The sequence below is a fragment of the Colias philodice genome, chromosome 25, assembly GCF_061535455.1.
Source record: "Colias philodice isolate Cphi_HAF_F1 chromosome 25, ilColPhil1 Martin Lab GWU primary, whole genome shotgun sequence".
Taxonomy (NCBI): domain Eukaryota; kingdom Metazoa; phylum Arthropoda; class Insecta; order Lepidoptera; family Pieridae; genus Colias; species Colias philodice.
In genome coordinates, this window is record NC_143110.1 from 5,367,263 (window position 1) to 5,387,552 (window position 20,290).

At 33.0% G+C, this 20,290-nt stretch overlaps 1 protein-coding gene across 1 annotated transcript; it reads right to left on the reverse strand.

The window, feature by feature from the left end:
* Positions 1 to 1,656: 1,656 nt before the first annotated feature.
* LOC149477391 (MTOR-associated protein MEAK7) lies at positions 1,657 to 19,673 on the reverse strand. The gene is made up of 11 exons (XM_089710754.1): positions 19,439 to 19,673; positions 18,747 to 18,909; positions 10,438 to 10,570; positions 9,954 to 10,045; positions 9,244 to 9,440; positions 8,789 to 8,925; positions 8,317 to 8,463; positions 7,722 to 7,948; positions 5,336 to 5,521; positions 4,244 to 4,363; positions 1,657 to 1,843 (listed from the first exon to the last, which is right to left on the reverse strand). The coding sequence occupies exons 1-10, from the start codon at positions 19,462 to 19,464 to the stop codon at positions 4,253 to 4,255; spliced, it is 1,419 nt and encodes a 472-aa protein (XP_089566880.1). The 5' UTR covers positions 19,465 to 19,673; the 3' UTR covers positions 1,657 to 1,843; positions 4,244 to 4,252.
* Positions 19,674 to 20,290: the final 617 nt, after the last annotated feature.

Sequence of the window (20,290 nt, forward strand, 5' to 3'; positions counted from 1 at the left end):
ATTTAACAAACTCCAGTTCCACTCCTTTATTTTTCACTGACAAGCAATGCTTCAGTTTCACTATAATTTAAGTTAAGTAAAAGTTGTTCTAATCTCTTTTTAAAAATATATATAGATGCATTTATTATATTTACATTTGAACTTTAACTTACCAACACTTACTTAGATAATAATTATTATAGGTCAATGCTTGGTCAATGTATATAAAATAACAATACCGACTTCTCAAATCTCATTGCCAGCTAAAAGAAAGTAAAACAAGAGCTTGCTTGGCATATGCAAAAAAAAGAGTAAAATCCAAGCAAGTGAGCACTCGAAAACAATTATACCTACAGCGACTCGTAAACTCAAAAAACCATCCGGAATAGGGAAAAGTAAAATGTCGGACAGTAAAATTACGTATAGTGCACAAGCAAGTATTTAGATTAATTGCGTGCCATACCGGACCGTAAAAAATCGGAATGCCGGACCGTAAAATTCCTTGTAGTGGACAAACGCCCTTATAATAATTTACTGCATTTAAAAATGCATATAATATTATGCATAAAAACGACACATACGTACATATTTTTATTAATTATTCTAATATTCTTAAAGTGTGCGTATCGCGTATTGCGTGCGATTATATTTTTAAATATTATTATTACAATACAAAATCACATTAGGAAAATATGTTTCAATATACTCGATAAAGGACTATACAGAAATAATCATTTTTTACACACAAAAGGCACGTACGTAATTAATGATTATAATGAATACATCATGGTTAAATAAATATTAAAACGCTTAAGTGATAATACAAAATATTATTGTAAGTACTCTGGTACTAGATAAAAAGGTAAAATAATAATTCCATTTCTTTAGAGAATTAAAATTCAATATTAGTATAGATAAACTACGATAACATGGCGCGCCCTTCCAAAATTCAAAACGTTTGAAAGTATTTGTGAAAGTATTTACAATGCACCACCAAGATTCACAACGCATGTGTGCGTAATGAGACGGCCGTCAAACAAAAACAAATCCACGGATTTGTTGCTCGACTAGTCACGCTCTAATCGCTCATTATTATTAGTAATGGCGCTGCACTGACGTATTCTATGAAAACGACACATGCGTTGTCTTGGGCGCTCCGCAACTTATGATTAGTTGACCAACAAATCTGGACGTAAAGTACTAAAGACGAATACGTACAACTACATACAAACTCCTTCGTAAGGATGTCACTACACACATTGAAACAGTAATTTGGAGGGGCGCGCCATGTTATCGTAGTTTATCTCTACATAAGTATGTATTGTCACTGCGTGAAATTACGTATAACTAAGAATATTATTTATTAAATATTTTATTTTATATAGATTCAAAAATTCAAATAAACTAGGTAAAACCTATGACAAAATAATATTTTACTACTATTTTTATACACTGTAAAATAAAAAAAAGCTAGCGGTAACAATAAAACATTGAAAAGGCATTTAATAATTATGTTCTATAAATATTTTGATAAAAAGTTTACCACAGAGTATACTTATTAAAGACTTCTTCTATTTCCAGAATGTAAAAGAAATCTTTTTCTCTATGGTTTTCTTGTTATATGACGATATTTCAAAATCTAACAATTTGGCATATACATATCTGTTAAATTGATGTTTAAATTATGTCAAAAATGCAGTGATCGTAAGGAATTGTTTTAAATGTAACATGGAATTAAAGAACATAGAATGGTACTACATGATAATAAATAAGGACATAACAATGTTTACAATTAAATATTGCACAATTAGCGATTTAGCTTAAAAATAATTTAATTCAAGCGGTTTAGATCCTTTATGTGCACCTGAAAAAGAAATATTTTGCTTTTACTATGAAAGTTATATAAAAAAGTGAAGTCCCGTGTCCCCGTAGTGGGGTAGGGGGCAGATGCATTATTCATACATCTGTTTCACTGATAGATTTTTCTTTAGGGACAAGTAGGTGATCAGTCTTCTGTGACCGAGACATTTTTTTTTTCGTCTCCACCGGGAATCGAACCCAGGACCCCTCGGTTCTACGCTCACGCGTCAACCACTGTACCGAGGAGGCGGTCAAATGAAAAGTTATATGCCTCTTTTATTAATTAAGAATTATAATAACAAGCTTTTTTACAATTTGGTACTTATTGAATACTTGAGTCGCTAGAGAGAGAGAGAGAGAGAGAAAGCTTATTCTATTTCATGTTATTTACGAAATAAAGGTTTTGATTAATTAAGATAAAACAACAATAACAATTGACCTATAAAAATAAAGTAAAAATAAGACATTGCTACATTTGTGTTATAATATAAATATTTCTGGACAATTTTCACACACGGCACAATCTGATAGACTGGGGTAGAAGCCTTTAAAAATAATGAAAAGATAAAAAAAATCGCAGTCGGATGAAACCCATTAGAAAAGGAGGGGAATATGATGAAAATAAAAGAAAAAATAAATTACGGTCAAACCGAGTTCGGGAAGTGGGAGGGGGGCGCTTTTAAGAGAAAAAAATGGTTTGTCCTGATTTCCGACAAAACTACAAGTCCTATAGAAAAAAGTTCAATGGCAAAGTTGTAGGTAATTAAAAGTTCTACAGCTTTTGTATTCATAATTTTTTCACATAACCTAAAAATTTAGGTGAAAACTTCAAAAAACCAAGATTTTGGTCTTTTATTTTTATCTACTTCAAAATTTATTTATTTTCTACGAAATTTGGTGGAAACTTACTTTATTATGTCCCAAATACACTGTAATTTATTTGATTGAAAATATTTATTTTTTCGCCTTATTTTGAATTAATACCAAAAAAACAACCTAATTTTCAATCGAAAAGTCACCCGTCAAAATATCAGCTTTTTTCAAAAACTTGGGGTGCCTTTTATTCATTGAAATCTCTACTTTTATAAGGTTTAAAAAAAATAAACACCACCATAGTAAGTGTTCTCAGGAAATGCATACAAACAGTGTAATAATGAGCTTTTACTAAATCAGGCACACTTCTTGAACTCTATATCTTCTCTTGTATTGCCTTTTCGGTAATATTTCAAAAGAAAAATAATTATCTGTTCTAAGTTTAATATTTTACAGCATATTCAAAAGCAAAATGATGTCGATAAAAACATTTCAGGTAGTTCGAGAAGTGTGCCTGATTTAGTAAAAGCTAATTTTCACACTGTTTTTATGCATTTCCTGAGAACATTTACTATGGTGGTGTTTATTTTTTTTACACCATATGAAAGTAGAGATTTCAATGAATAAAAGGCACCACAAGTTTTTGAAAAAAGCTGATATTTTGACGGGTGACTTTTCGATTGAAAATTAGGTTGTTTTTTTGGTATTAATTCAAAATAAGGCGAAAAAATAAATATTTTCAATCAAATAAATTACAGTGTATTTGGGACATAATAAAGTAAGTTTCCACCAAATTTCGTAGAAAATAAATAAATTTTGAAGTAGATAAAAATAAAAGACCAAAAACTTGGTTTTTTGAATTTTTCACCTAAATTTTGAGGTTATGTGAAAAAATTGTGAATACAAAAGTTGTAGAACTTTTAATTACCTAAAACTTTGCCATTGAACTTTTTTCTATAGGACTTGTAGTTTTGTCGGAAATCGAGAGAAACCATTTTTTTCTCTTAAAAGCTCCCCCCTCCCGCTTCCCGAACTCGGATTGACCGTAATTTATTTTTCCTTACATTTTTATCATATTCCCCTCCTTTTCTAATGGGTTTCATCCGACTGCGATTTTTTTTTGTTTCAAAAATTATCTACTCTAGTCTATGATCCCATACTAAGCTTTCGCTTGTGTTATGGAAACCAGATGGCTGATAAACATACATATATAATTTGAAATAAATACTTATATAGATAATTAACACCCAGACACAGAGCAAACAAATATTTTCATCACACAAATATTTGCCCCGGGTGGGAATCGAACCCATGACCTCTGGCTTGGAAGGCAGGGCCACTACCAACCAAGCCAACCGAGTCAATATAGAATTTGAAGTAGATGAATTTACCAAGAAATATAAAAAAAAATACGTGTGGCACTCGGGGACTGCCACGGTAAAGCTATTGCATGCTATGCCTTCAAGCCACACCTCCGCGCCCGTCGGAGTGGGGAGCGTGAGGTTTTAAGTTACGGAATTTCTGGATTGGGCCCCCGCGCTCAAGGCCCGCGATAGAAGCTATGCAATAGCTTAATAACTAAAAAGTATACCTCTTTGCATTATAAAGGCGGTTCCTCTCGGAGTCCATCGCTGTGTCTGGTGCGACCCGCCATGTCTAGTATAGCTTTGGCCTCTGGGTTTGCGTCTAATATACTTGTGTCACGTTCATCCTGTAATTTTAATTATTTTAGTTATATATCATTAAATTTTAAAGATGTTTATGTGTTTTTGTTTTACACTATAAAATAATGAACATTAATATAATATTTTTATTAAATGTAGTCTTTTTGAGATATATACTAGAACACTAAAATTGTATAATTTCTTTATTATAGACAAAGCATAATTATAACTATATTTATCAATTATTATTACTACTATATTACACAAATCTATAAATCCATTTCTATGCTTTAATAACTCGTAGATTTATTTTCGTAAAATACAAATGAGTATTATACGAAACAATCGAAATAAAACAAGTACATTTAGAACTTGTAAGGTACAACATACTCTACAATTCATCTTACAATTACTTCCAACTACCCACAAAATATGTCAAATCTATATAAAATAATAATTTTACCGCAAAATTCACGAAACTTCTGGTAAATCTTCACTATACAGCGGTTTCCCTAACATATGCATAAAGTTCATTTCCGACTTGTGTGCTTCGAACACGCTACTCTTTTGCGATACGACTTCGTGCTGTATATACGAAGAAGATATTAATTTTTAATTAACCAATAAGTAGTAAAAATATTAACAATTTTTCTATTTTTTCTATTTCTAAGATGTTTGTAACATTATATATACGTTGTACACGCTACAGAATGGAATACAAAAGTCAGGTAATTACCCGACTCGTGTAAGCGAGCGAGATGTTATCTGTTTTATGCATGAGAATTAAAGAGAAAAATTGCAGCTCATAAACGTTTATAAATCCAACATAGTTTCTATATAACCTGTCTAATCTTTGGACATGTCCTTGTTCAATTTACCCTAAAATAAACGCTCTTATTTTCATCAATTGGGTATTAAGAGTATTATAAATTTCACTTTACCTTGTTGCCTTCCCAAAAAAATTACTCTTTAAATTTAAATGTATCCCCACTTATTCAAAAACTACCCGCAAAACTAACCTCATCCTTATCCAAGTCCGGTTTATCCCCGACCCCCCACACCTCTATACTACGAATGCGGAAATGCGGCTCCTTGCTCAAACGCCGATATCCGCGGAACGTGGAACAGGATTCCGCTGACGAGCCCTCGCCGAACGGTTCCGCTGGAAGCCAGATTCCACCGAATTCCAGCTGGCCGCCCATTAACTGGAAATTGAGATTGTTTTATGTATATTGTTTTTGTTGAAGGTCTTTTTAAAATTAGATATAATTTATGTATTATTGTATGGTTGGGCGATCGTTTTGCTGAAGTGAAACTGCTTCATTTATTGCAATGCAATGTAAACACGAATTTATATTATGAAAGAAAAGATAGTTAATAAGATAGTACAATATATTTGACGTTCTTAAAATATATAGTGGTAGAAGAAAGCAAATGACTTATTTTCAAAATTCAGAAAGTTTATTTTTTCATTATACATACATAAAACGAAAAACACGTCCAACCTACCATCTAATAGACAACTGTTATACGCTCGTGCGCCCGCGTGTTTAAGGGAAATTCCAAAGGAGATATGAGACAGTTAGAAGACTGGAGATAGTATAGGCTACTCAATCCCATGGGAATTTCCTAGAATTTCGCGGGGAAAAGTCACAAATTGAAAGCTAGTATAAAAAATCTCACCATTCCATTAGGCAATGTCTTGGTATGGTGGTTCATATACTGATAGTGGTCGTTATAACTAGTTGTACCTACTTGGTATTTACAGACATTCCCATGGGAATTTCCTAGAATTTCGCGGGGAAAAGTCACAAATTGAAAGCTAGTATAAAAAATCTCACCATTCCATTAGGCAATGTCTTGGTATGGTGGTTCATGTACTGATAGTGGTCGTTGTAACTAGTGGCCGGGTACACTCTCATGCGGGGCGCGCACGTGAACAGCAGCGCCTCGTCCGTGCCCGTCCAGTTCGGGCTCCAAGATTATACTACTAGTTACCCGTGACTTCGCCCCCGTTTGCAAGGAATTACCCATGGAAATTTGACATTTTACCATGGTAAAGAGTGGTACCCCGACTATCCTACCATCTAAATACTACTTATTACCTGTTTTTTTGCGTCTGGAGACAAATATAAGGCTGAAGCAGGTATAGGCTAGTCATTACCATGGGAATTTCCTAGAATTACGCGGGGAAAAGCCACGCGTGGAAAGCTAGTATAAAAAAATCTCACCATTCCATTAGGCAATGTCTTGGTATGGTGGTTCATGTACTGATAGTGGTCGTTATAACTAGTTGTATCTACTTGGTATTTACAGATATAAGGCTGGAAATGGTATAGGCTATTCATTACCATGGGAATTTCCTAGAATTTCGCGGGGAAAAGTCACAAATTGAAAGCTAGTATAAAAAATCTCACCATTCCATTAGGCAATGTCTTGGTATGGTGGTTCATGTACTGATAGTGGTCGTTGTAACTAGTGGCCGGGTACACTCTCATGCGGGGCGCGCACGTGAACAGCAGCGCCTCGTCCGTGCCCGTCCAGTTCGGGCTCCAAGATTATACTACTAGTTACCCGTGACTTCGCCCCCGTTGGCAAGGAATTACCCATGGAAATTTGACGTTTTACCATGGTAAAGATTGGTACCAATTTTTACCTGATTTTTGTATTTAGAGGTAGTGAAGAGGCTAGAGATGGTGCAGACTGCTTTATAGCGCGGCGAAAAAGTCATTTCCTTTGGAATTTCCTTGGATTTCGCGGGAAAAACATTTCATTCCAAATTTCCATGGAAATTTGCCGTTTTACCCCCCGACTATCCTACCTATTTTACCTGATTTTTATGTCTAGAGGTCTTGAAGAGGCTAGAGATGGTACAGAGTGCTTTTAGCGCAGTGAAGCATCTTATATCAATGAAAATTTCCTGGAATTACGCGTACAAGGCCGCAAACTACTCATTTCCATGGGAATTTCGTAGAATTACGCGGGGAAAAGTCACAAATTGAAAGCTAGTATAAAAAATCTCACCATTCCATTAGGCAATGTCTTGGTATGGTGGTTCATGTACTGATAGTGGTCGTTGTAACTAGTGGCCGGGTACACTCTCATGCGGAGCGCGCACGTGAACAGCAGCGCCTCGTCCGTGCCCGTCCAGTTCGGGCTCCAGGCTTATACTAGTTACCCGTGACTTCGCCCCCGTTTGCAAGGAATTACCCATGGAAATTTGACATTTACCATGGTAAAGAGTGGTACCCCGGCTATCCTACCAACTAAATACTACTTATTACCTGTTTTTTGCATCTGGAGACAGTTAGAAGGCTGAAGATGGTATAGGCTACTCAATCCCATGGGAATTTCCTAGAATTTCGCGGGGAAAAGTCACAAATTGCTAGTATAAAAAAATCTCACCATTCCATTAGGCAATGTCTTGGTATGGTGATTCATGTACTGATAGTGGTCGTTGTAACTAGTGGCCGGGTACACTCTCATGCGGGGCGCGCACGTGAACAGCAGCGCCTCGTCCGTGCCCGTCCAGTTCGGGCTCCAGGCCCACGACGCGGTGGCGAAGCCCCCGAATATGTAGCCGCTGTTGTCCTCTATTATTAGCACGGAGGGACCTTGCTCTTGGATTCGACCTGTTTGATAAATGTTAGGGTTCTTAGTCATGTAGTAAAATAGTGTAATTGAACTTTATTGTGTAGGAAATAGAGCACAAATTCGCAATTTTCTTGCTGAGAAAGTATTTCTTCCCAACAACGGTATTCAGAAAGCGAACTTTAATTCAGGGTTGATCGTTCGATTTACAAAAAAAAATCTTCGATACTAATCTTCCCAGCTCTGTTGCTACTGCCAATAATAAACATAAAACATTTTCCAAAACAAACAATTTTGACATTCAACTTCTAAAAGTCAGTTCTTTGAATATTCCGAACTTATTTCATTCCATTATCTGTATGATAAATTATTTTAGTATGTGTATATGTAACTATATATTTGCACTTACCAGCCATAGTAGAAAAGGACTCTCCATGAATATGTGAGGAAAACAGAAAGCGCCACTTATGTTGGTACTTCTGCGGCAAGTGACTGTTTATCCACACTATGTGCGATAAATCTATAAACGCGGGGTAGTCTGGCATTGCTTCGAGACCTGGAAATTTATTAAAACATTTTTTCCATAATTTTCTTATAAATATTGTTATGTTCCTCTTGCATTAATACTTCAGGTATAAAAGGATAAATTTGTTTGTATGATATTTATAATATAAACAAAAAAATAATGGTATTTTGAAGGTAAAATTTTTTTTAAACATTTATTTTCCAATGTTATTAATGGACTTCTGAACAATTTATGTTTAATTCTAATTGTTGTATTGTAATGTTCTGTGTTATTTTATGTTAGTTTTTTCATTTTATGTTTTGTCAGTTTCTGTTCTTGTTTGTGAATAAATATTTGTCTATGTGAATATCCTTACCATCAATAGCCGGTAATAACGAGGGTGGTCCTGGTGGTAGTGGTGTGGGGCTCTCGTCACCAGACCGCTTGTTTATACCGTAGAGATTCACAAATACTAACTCGGCTAGTTGCTTTAGTAGAATGTTCGTTTGGAGCCTGTAAATATATGAAAAGACTTGTTTATGTGTACACATATGTACATGTATGTATAAATAAATATAAATAAAATACATCGAATAAGTGGTTCTAAGTGAAATTTATTTATTATTAGTTGCTCGCTCTGGCTTGACCTGGGTAGAAATACGGGGATTGTGTATTCCCAAGTTATTTTCAAATTATTTATATGATAATAAAAAAAGTTCATTTGGGAGTCAGAAGTGACCTTGCTCAAAAATTATGCATACATTTAAGAATATTGAAATATTTCCGCTGTTACTTTCGTTTTCTTTTTTACAATGCCACACCATTACTCACCATTTGGAAAGTTGTTGGGCGTTACAATGATGGTGCGGCGAGTCCAGATCCCCCCCTATAGTAGCAGCCACAGCTTCCCCCAGCGCTTGTACATAAGATGCACTGGCTCTGAATCCCTTGTCTATCCATACTCTAACGCGTTTGTTTGATGAGGACTTGACGATCTTGATGTATGTGGACACGATGCTCTCGCAGAACTGCAAGTTGCGTCTGATATGGGTTAATTTATCGAAGAGATACCACTAAATATTGAAAGTTATTGTCTTTTGTCCGATATAAAAAAATAGTTTCTTGTTTTGTGTGAAACTGACTTATCAGACACAGTTTTAACAAGATAAAAATTATATTTGTCACCCTAATTTGTATAAAAATATCGAACGTGACCTTGAAAATATGCTCACCCGCTTAGCGGAAAACAAACACCAATATCATTTAAGTCCTAGTGCATTTAACTATCTACGGAAAAACCATATTGAGTTTTATTTTCCCTATCTATGTCAATACTTTCAACAATACCTTATTTTACGTTGAAGTTGTACCAGGCAATTAATTAACAGTAAAAAAATATCTTACAAAATTTCATAAAAACATTTCTATACTACATTTTGACCCTGACCGTGACATTAACCATGAATCTACTAGAAAGCCTTTACCTCTATGTCACACGCATATAAACCAGCAGTTAACCTTAGCACAATGCTATAACATACCTCCTTTAGCAGCTGATACGGCAGTTCGATTTCCTCATTGTAATCCTTGCCGAGACAGTTGTACGTCACCGTCATTCTTTCGTCCACTGTACCTGTAATAATGTTAATCGAATTGTGAGATACCCAATATTGTGTTCACAATTATTATCATTTTAAATTATAATCAGGTTTATAGTAAAGTAGTGTAGTATTTACAAGAAAATGTAAACAATAATCGTGCTGTTAAAGATACCGAAAACTATTTAAGCCCTTTTGAAAATTCTCATCTTTTGGTAAGAGTTGGCCATCTGCATCGCGACAGTAAGATTCATTTCTAACGCGCTAAACAGTTTTCCAAGGAGACAGTACTTTAAACAGAACGAATTTCACCAGTTACTATCACCACTACCTTTCTTGCGAGAAATATCCTTACAATTTATCCTTAAGTCAAGAAAAGTAAAATAATCGATTAAGACTACAACATATGGATTATGGACCAACATACCTCTCACATTAAAAACATACAGTTCAGCAAATCGATTGAAGTCAACCGTTGGTGATTTCTGCTGACCAGATCCAAAGAGGAAATTTGATAAGTACTGCGCCAACCTAGGGTCTATTTGTGGACCCCAGAATTTCTGAAACACATGCATGGACAAGATTTTTTTAGATCTAGTATAGAAATATGTATGAGTGAACTCTGTCTTAGTTCAATGGGGGGAGTTAGTACCTAAAGTTTTTCCTACTTCGTTTCTAATAACAAGTACCTAATTTCCTATTTGTCCGTATTGTGGAACTATTCTCCTCGTACGTTTATACTATTACGAACGAAAAAGTATTTATTCCTCTTGGCTTTTACTATTACAAAGTAAAGAAGGTTATGGTATATATTTATAGAAACCCAAAACATGTGATACCTATGTTTGTTCAAAATATTCGTCACAAATGCTAATTTGTTATGCAATCATGTTACATTGATTGATTTTATATTGTTCTAAATCGATATCAAGTAGTAGGTATAAGTACGTGATATAGAAATCATGTACAACCAAGTTAAAACGCAGAAATATTGTAGATTACCTATATACCGAAAACAGAAATATTTTCAAGTAGGTATTAAAAGAAAGTTCAGTGGATTTGAGAACGCAACTCTTTTTGAAGTCGGTTCAGAATAGAGCGTAAAACTTATTTATATAAAAATTCATACACACGAACATTCAGACATTTAACATTTTAAACGTAAATATACGAAGCTATAAAAAGTGAAAGATATAAAACATTAATTACCTATATTCAAAATATTTAGAACGAACTAGTTTCTTCAATGAAAATAGAATAAGTGCATTGTAATTAGTAATCTCAGTTTATTCTCTGAACATAAATGCTTTATGATTTTTTAATGTCTCTACGTTTACGCGTTTTGACATAACATGTGTATTTTAATGCGAACGATCTACTTTTAACAACTCGTTATCTGTTTCCATTAAGAATTTTAAACTGTGCTTATATAATAGGTTTTGTAGATTTTGTAAATTGGACTTGAATATACACTTCATTATTTTTAGCAGTAGGTATCCACGGAAATTATAAATTAAGTGGACTGTAAAGCATCAAAAATGGAATCAATTTTTACAGTTGAAAGTATAATGTTTTATGTTTATAATAATGAATTGTTGATTTAGAAAACTTATTGGTTGATAATTTATAGCAATAACTCATAATTCTGTTGACTCTTCTATACAGAACACAATATGAGATAAATTTAAAGCTTCCTTAATATAAACTAGAGCAAACACGCGAAAAAAACCAATATCTCACATCAGCATTAAATATTTATGTCGTAGGCATGGTTTTCTTCAGCGCACGGTGCTAACATAATACAGCAGTGTCTGATACAAGTCTGATACTGACGGTATCCGGTAAGGCGATTTACGAATAAATTAATGTGAATTAATTACCTATTAATATGTATATTTAGTGCACTGAATATTGTGCATGTCAATGCCGTTCCAGTATTAATTTTCTAAGATACAGCATTTTATTCGGAGGGAAAATTTTAAAAATTGATTGCAAATTGAACTTTAACACGTTGGAATAAGGCATTTATTCCTTTGCGTATTGTATGCTGTTTTTTAGTTTGGGAAGTGAAAATCCGCAAGTAGAAATGCAAAATGCCTTGCAACGAAAAATTCTACTGTATTTACAGTCTCAACGACCGAGCTTTACATAAAGCTCTATATACAACTGTTCTGTATACGTATACGACATACGTCTTCCTTATACAAATATATTAGCAGTATCATAGACAAATATATTAGTCCATGGCAGTATTCAGAACAATCCCACGATGAAAACTAAAAATCGCTCAGCTCATGAAAACGCCATATCGTAAGATAAACATTTTTCGCTCTATTGTTTGAAGGCAAAATAAACAGTGTGCTTCCGATCGCTCATCATGTTTACATCTTTCATAATATGTAATTTATGTTTCAATTTAGTAAATATAAATCCATGTACATGGTATATTGGCTGACTTATGACACCTGAAATCTGTTGAGCTAATATTCTGGATGAAATTTATTTTCAAATTGCCAGGTTTACGATAATAAACCAGAGCTATAAGCATAAATTACAAGCAGTTAACAAAGAAATAATCGTCTCAGTAGCTTGCAGCTACGCCCATAAAACTAAAGTGTGCAAAATTTTCACGCAATTTTATAACTGTGTCGTTTTTGTCACCCATGTCCAGAAACACGGTGTTTTTCACACCTGGCAGGCTATAATGTATAGTGAATCATTTCCTTTCATTTCCTCATCTAATGGGTGATTCTGGGTCTCTCCACCTGAAGAGAACGTAATAGGACAAGAGGTCAGAGTACTTCATTTGATCCTTAAAAATTTGTCCTATTAGCCCTATCTGTCATTGGCAAGTTTTTACCGATCCGAACAGAAAGATTTCTTATTCACTAATAGCACTTAATGCCTTGTCTGGCTCTAATGTTTTTGGCGAGTGACGTAAAGTGAATTCGATCTGATAAACATTCTGCCCAGAAATAACTAGAGTAATTTAACAATACGCGATTTCTTTTGTTCTGATCGCCGACGCTTTGATGCTGTTTTTAACCAATATTCAACGATAATTTCGTACAAGAGTGAAACTTGGTAAAAGTTTATTTAAATTTACTTTAGGAATGAGGAAAACGTCTATAGAAAGAGAAGATTGTGCACTAGAATACTTGATTAGAACTCTAAAAGCTTTTGGGATTAAATTGGGCACGAGACATTTGGAGTTTTGAGGTAACTATTTTTTCGCTATGCGATGAAAATATAAGCTATTGTGAATAGTAAAATAGAAATAAACTGTATAAGAGCCTTAAAATAATATTCAACACGTATTTAGGTCTGATATAACCGCCAATTTATATTTCTAAAGCAAACAATTGGTTCCCAACGACGCAATCTAAATTCAGTTCTAACTTCAAATCAATACCTTCTACATTGACTGAATTCAGATAAAGACAAAACCTCTGAAGAATAAAAGTCAATCGTATACAATCATATAGCTGGGGCAATTGTCTGGCAAATAAACATAAGGTAGACGAGGTCGGAGGAGTGTCACTAACGAGCAAACACACCCTCACCTGTTCTATATAATATGTTTGTTTGTGGCTTTGTTTGTTTCCATTGAAGTAATGACTCGATATGATGTTTGATATGAAGTTATATGTGTAGTAAATTATGGGTGTGAATCAATTTACCAAGTGGATCAGAATCTATGTAAAAACTGCCCACTAATTAGAGTAGAACGTATCAGGTGAATGTAAGTTTCGAAAGGAACTGATTAGAAATATACAATATTTCCAACAGTACCAGCAAAGCTACAGGCTACGTTACTACAGAAGAAACTAAAACAACTATGAGTATCGCAATATTCTCGTGAAAAAACGTCCACTAGTCTGTATTTACCATTCCATTAAACAACCACAGATGCACCTCTTTAAAGAGCTCCATAAAAATTCCTGTCAGTCGTCAGTCCTTAATCAACTGCCTTTGTACCGCCCACAGTTTCCTTTCTGCGCACCGATTCGATTGTTTTAAATCGATTCACATACCGCCCGTGTTATAATTCTATTTTAATCTACGAAAATTTACGCTAGCACGTCGATTTAGTGAGCAATAAATCAAAATGTGCAAACATTCCCTGTGTTACGACTGGGTACGAGCTTACGTTGTATCCACTGAGTCAGATGTACTTGTACATTTTTTTTTTACAAACATTTTACATTACAAACACTCACACATACTCTCATTTAGCAATAAAGTAATCGACGGTCACTTGTAGTGCGAACGATCCCATCAATCCCATTAGGTTGCTTTTAGACATCTTGTTTCTTTAAACCTTCTGCTTTAATAATGCCTTCCATGTTAAAAGCAAGGTTGTAATTCTTTTTTATGCAAAATAAACTTGGACCGAACAGTGGTTCACGGTTATAAGAAGAGGCATTTGAGAAACAATATTATTATAAAAGTGGTATGAAAATATCAAAGAGGACAAGACGCATATGTTCTGTTTAATGTTGTGTAGAAAATTTTCCAAGAAATCTTTCTAGAACATCAATTTATTATATTGATGTAAAGTTTATACATAACAATTGAAGTTTTCGTAAACACTTTATGAATGTTCTATCGACACGAATTTTTAAAAGCTCCTACGGATTGAAACTTTTGTTTATGAAAATAAACAGATTTCTTTTGGGAATTTTGTTAAGGGGATTACTATGGTCAAAACCGGAAAACACCTTATACATATTGAATTTTGTTGAGGAAACTGTTGGTACGATTGTCTTAAAAAAAATATATGTGATACTCAAGGATATAATTAACAAAGTGTATTGTTTACTTTTCAGTTTAGAACGGCCTAAACATAAAAAAAATACATACAAATCAACCCCTTTTTGAACATAAAACGCATTTTGTTAGGAAAACGGCTACATATTTATACATGAAATTTATACCAAAAAATATGTTATGATATTTGTAACAATTTGTATTGATTGTTTTTTCAATTTTCATTATTATCGTTAAATTATCAAGAAAAAACTCGAATTTATAATAAAACCCACATAAAACCTCACCTCTATTGCATATTTTCGACGAAATTTGACGGTGTCAGTTCGACTCGGACGGAGGACTGTACGTGCGGATTTTTTTGCAAAATAACGCTTAAATTCACCGAATTGAATGTTTTGTTAAATTAAACCAGATTGTAATAGGTATTTACATGAGCAGTTCATGAAATGAAAGTTAAAAATAGGTATGTAAAGATATAAAAATCTGTTTGTAAATTAGTTTTGTTTTTGAAAGGCGTCATTGAATAATATCCAGTGTTGATAATTTTTGACAGTAAAATATTATCAGAAAACACATACCTACCTATAAAACAGTAACCAGATTTTCCCTGTGCCTTGAATATTTTTTAAAAAAGATTAATTGCTGTTCTATCGTATATTTTAAGGGTCCAAAACAATCCAAAGCCGGGAGATACTGACACAAAATTTTGGGTCATTTGTAACCGGATGGCGGTTCTACAGTGGTCTTAGTACGCAATGACAAAAAGAAAAATCATGGTCAGAACAGTGGTACCGGCAGACTAGTCGCGTGGGCGTTAGTTGAACTCGTCGGATAAATTACGGAAGGCAAACGATTTGTAACACAAAAATTTTAGGATTTACCGATAGCCCATAAAAAAGAAGTAGGCGGTAGTGTCATGCCATACTTTTCCGGTGTAATTTACAGCCCACAATACCGACGTGAATGCGTTGATTTAAAAAAAAATTCAACCATTTGTACCAGGCTAATTTTTGCACAGGTAATCATAGTCCAGTAGCCATGGACGAAAATCGCCATGCCATACTTTTCAGACAGTTCCAAATGGTCGCCATACCGCCGAAAATCAGCAATTTTTTTTAATATTGTATAAAATCATTTAATTTTATATTATTGTATAAAATCGTAGGAAAGTCAAAACTGACATAAACGTATAGCAACATTTTTAGCCGACGCCATTATAGGACGAAATTCTCAATTCAACTGAATTTTTTGTTGGTTCCGTTACCTCCGCACTTTTAACTGGGTGAACCGATGATTTCTTCTACACTAATATTATAAAGAGGAAAACTTTGTTTGTTTGTTTGATTGTAATGAATAGGCTCATAAACTACTGGACCGATTTTAAAATTCCGTTCACCATTCAAAAGCTACATTATCCACGAGTAATATAGGATAGGTTTTATCCCGGAAATTCCACGGGAACGGGAACTATGCGAGTTTTTCAAAAATTAACCCCGAACTAACTACAAAATACATAACAAGTCGAAAAAAACGTGATTTCTTGTCCGTTCCCCTATTTTTTTCGGTGTGTGTAGGTTGCATGCATATATTCCTACTAGGTATGAAGAGATATACAGAGAACGCTAAATACATTTGCCTGGTCACCATTACCATTCGATACACCATGACCACAGACTAATAATAATATACTACGTATCCATGACATGGTAGAGGCCGTTCTATAGAATTACGTCAAATAATGTACTCCATCTTTTATATCTCTGTAGGTGAGATGTTCTCCACCCTAGCCATCATCAGGTCTCCAGAATATAGTAGAGTCCGTGTTGAATAAAATTAATTTCTAAATCGGTGTTTTCTTAACTGTTCCCCACTCTAGAACTTATAATTACTTGCTTAGTCATCTTAAGGTCTCCAGAATGGGTCATGTAGTAGAGACTTTGCTTATAACGGTTAATGTTGAAAGACATTACATTTACAACATACATAGTACACAATATTTACTATTCATAAATGTAATATGTTACTGCCTCTCAGAGAAAACATAAATTAGGTAGAAACCAACTAACACATTACGATACAATACGATACAGTATACAATTCCATAATCTTTGGTCACTTTTACTTCAACAACGATGTATTTTTATAGAGGGCGGTTAAAAAAACAAATTCAAATGTAGTGACAGAATCATTAAGGTCGTTGAACCGTGTAATTGCCTTAAGGGAATTTTGTTGATAGATCGCAGGTTTAATTATTATTATGGATAAGCGAATTCATCTATAATGTGACCAGACCTCTCCTCAAAATGAGCGATTATGCTATTTTGTGAAAGCTAGACGTATATTATAGAATATTAAGAATAATAAACCGCGAAATCAGTATGAGTTGGGATTTTTTTGTGATACGTCTCCCGGGTCCGCCGGTATCCCCTCCACAATTCATTCAGCGCTGCAGTTACTTCCCGCGTATTATACCAATACAGTAGTTATTTTTTAAAACTAAATAAATATATTTAAAGATACTAAAATTACGTATTAATGGAAAAAAGGAGGAATTTTTCGTCCGATTATTTTTTACCAGCGGCATCTTTAATGAGTAACATAAAGGTTATATTTTTTATCTCGGGTCATACCCTGCGAATCCGGGCAGCTAGTAGATACTACAAATTACAATTTATTTTATTCGAATTTACACATATTTAATTGGCGGTTTCTCTATGCTAATCGATGTTTGACATTGATGTATTTACGAACTATTTGACGTCACAGCTGAAATCTATAACATCATAAATATTGGAAATACCCTCAAATGCAAGTGTGCATAAATTTACATATTTATTGCGACAGCAACTGTGCCAACCGTTTAACGATAATCGATAAATATTTTAAATACAAGGCGACTTTTATAGCATACTAGCTAGGCCCGCGGCTTGGCCTGCTTTCCTTCTCGAGAATAGCTCTTTTTATAAAAAAACCGCATCTTAATCCTTTGCGTAGTTTTAAAGACTAGACAGCGTTTTTTTTATACTATGTACTGATAAAACTTAACTTTAAGATAGCTAAGTACCTACGTGAATTTAAAAATCATAAAAAAATCAACTTCAGATTAATCGAATGAAAATTCGTAGAATTTGGAAATATAATAGGAACCTAGCTAAATTAACACAGTATTTCATATTTGTCATAAAAATATTTTAAATATTGTGAACAAAAATGAATAACTAGGTTTCAATACACATACATTGTATAGTTAGGCTAATTGGAAATTGGAACATAAATTAGAAACAAAAATCTAAGAGACAAGGACTAAAATTAAAATACATAAGAAGTGGATTTTATGCACAAATAAAAATATAGATCAGTTCAGTTAATTAGTTTCAAAAGAACTATAGTTTGTAACAAAATGAGATTAGTAACTTAACAATAACCTTGGAAAAACCTAACCAATATTGCAAAAAACATTAAAAAAAACTATGAAAGCAGAAAATTCTGGACAAAATCCATCCTATCTATATAAATTGCATTAGTTTTATAAAAAAAAATCATGCTCTATGGCAAAAAAATGACATAAAATCCATTTCAAAAATTGCACACATAACATTATATACAAGTTAGTTACAAAATGATTCTAATGTGACCAATTATCGACAAGTCTAGGGACAGACATACAAAATGAATTTTGCCTTAGTACTTACAAGTCAACTTGTACATAATGTGACTTTGGTCCAAATAAAGCTATATCTTTGAAAATTTAATTTAAAAAAAAAACAAGTTTTTAAAAATATTATAACTATTACTTATAACCAAAAAAAGAACAATTTTTAATCTACTAGAAGCAGATAACATATTCTAAATTTAAAAAGTGCATATTGACCACAGTAAAAAATTAACCGGGAATTAAAAAAAAGATAAGGTTTATTAGAACCAGAGTCAAAATAAAAAAAGCAAATGATAAAATGAACACACTTCTAACAGGACTGCATCTACTTTTCCACTCACGATGAGATCCTCTTCTCTTATTTTCTCCGAGTTCTTACTTGCCGCTCTGAATGTTGCCGCTACATATTTTTGCTCCTCTTTTGTGAGTAAAGTGCACTTTGCTGCTAATTTTTTACTAGTGTTGCCCATTCTATGTGAGAAAATATTAAAGACTTATTTTAGGTTTAAAGAAATATTTAGGTTTAAAGAAAAATTTGGAACTAAAATTGTAAAAGAAGAAACAAATATTCTATCAGCTGACAATAAAATAATATGATCAACTTTAATTTCTGGAGTGTGTTTAATTGATATTTTGAGATTCATTTTTAGAATTTACAATATATGGAGTACATCATGCTTATTAATTTTCCTTAATTAGATATAGATTCATGTATCTTGTCCTCAAACAATTTAGACTATATTTTTTTTTAAGCAGATAAATCAATAATTGCTAAAACTTACAGAAGATGAAGAAATATAAGAATTTCTAATAAGAGTGAAAAATATATAAAATATATAAAAAATATATAAATTGTAGAATATATTATAATGTGTAGGTATGTGTGTAGCAATTTATATAAATGCTATGGACTATGCTTATTCAATTTTATTAAAAACTACTCAATATCTGTTTTATAAGTGCAATAAATAATAAATAATTAAATATAAAATATCCTTACATATTCAGAAAAGAGAAGTAGTTCATTGTTGATTAAATTGGTTCAATGATTGATTACCAAATTGTGAATATATAAAGTGACTCATTTACTATGTAAACAGTCACGAGTGTGAATTTTTCCGCATATATTAATATTATTTCTGTCACAGCCTTCAATGATATTGAACTCTCAGGCCTCAGCTGATTATCTTGGTAATAAGACGAATACAAACAATCTTAGGACAACTGTTTAACAAAGTACTCAATTTTACCTTAAAATATTGACTAAAATATATAATTTATATCAGCTAAGATTGTAACACATTTTTGTACAACTTTAAACCAAAATTAGCACTTATTTATAAGTTATTTTCAGATGACAATCACAACAAAAATTATCAGTGATCGATATTTATATTTTTAAATTAATCAAAATTATAAACGTCACTATTTATTGTGGTTACCTGTCAAAATACTTTTTTTATCACTTCGAATGGTGCGCAAACAAAGATCGAAAATAAAACATTAAATTAAAATTACACTCCACATTACACTACTATCATGATCCGCTGCAATAAAGCGACTGGCCGACTGATATAAAAAGATTCTATTTCAGAGTTGCTGAAAAACGATAAATGAAAATCCATATTATAAATCCATAATTGATTATTTTAGAGCGAATGATGACACTTCCGAGATTTAATTCTCGTGTTAATTGTTATTTTATTACATATTTAAAATTGAGTTGAATTAAAGACAAAAAACATGATTTAATATACAATCTATGGGTTATAATCAATTTAAATAAACAAAATTTCAGTAAACTTCTGTTGTATTCTGTTTTCTGATTTATTTCCCATTGAATTAACCCTTT

Bases quoted from the DNA above. Each gene is read 5' to 3' on its own strand.
- LOC149477391 (XM_089710754.1), bottom strand. From the start codon at position 19,464: ATGAACTACTTCTCTTTTCTGAATAT. The intron at 10,571-18,746 runs GTGTGTTCATTT...CATGTGTTTCAG, and splicing joins TAGATGCAGTCCTGTTAGAA to AAATTCTGGGGTCCACAAAT. The intron at 8,926-9,243 runs GTGAGTAATGGT...ATATATTTACAG, and splicing joins GCCCAACAACTTTCCAAATG to GCTCCAAACGAACATTCTAC.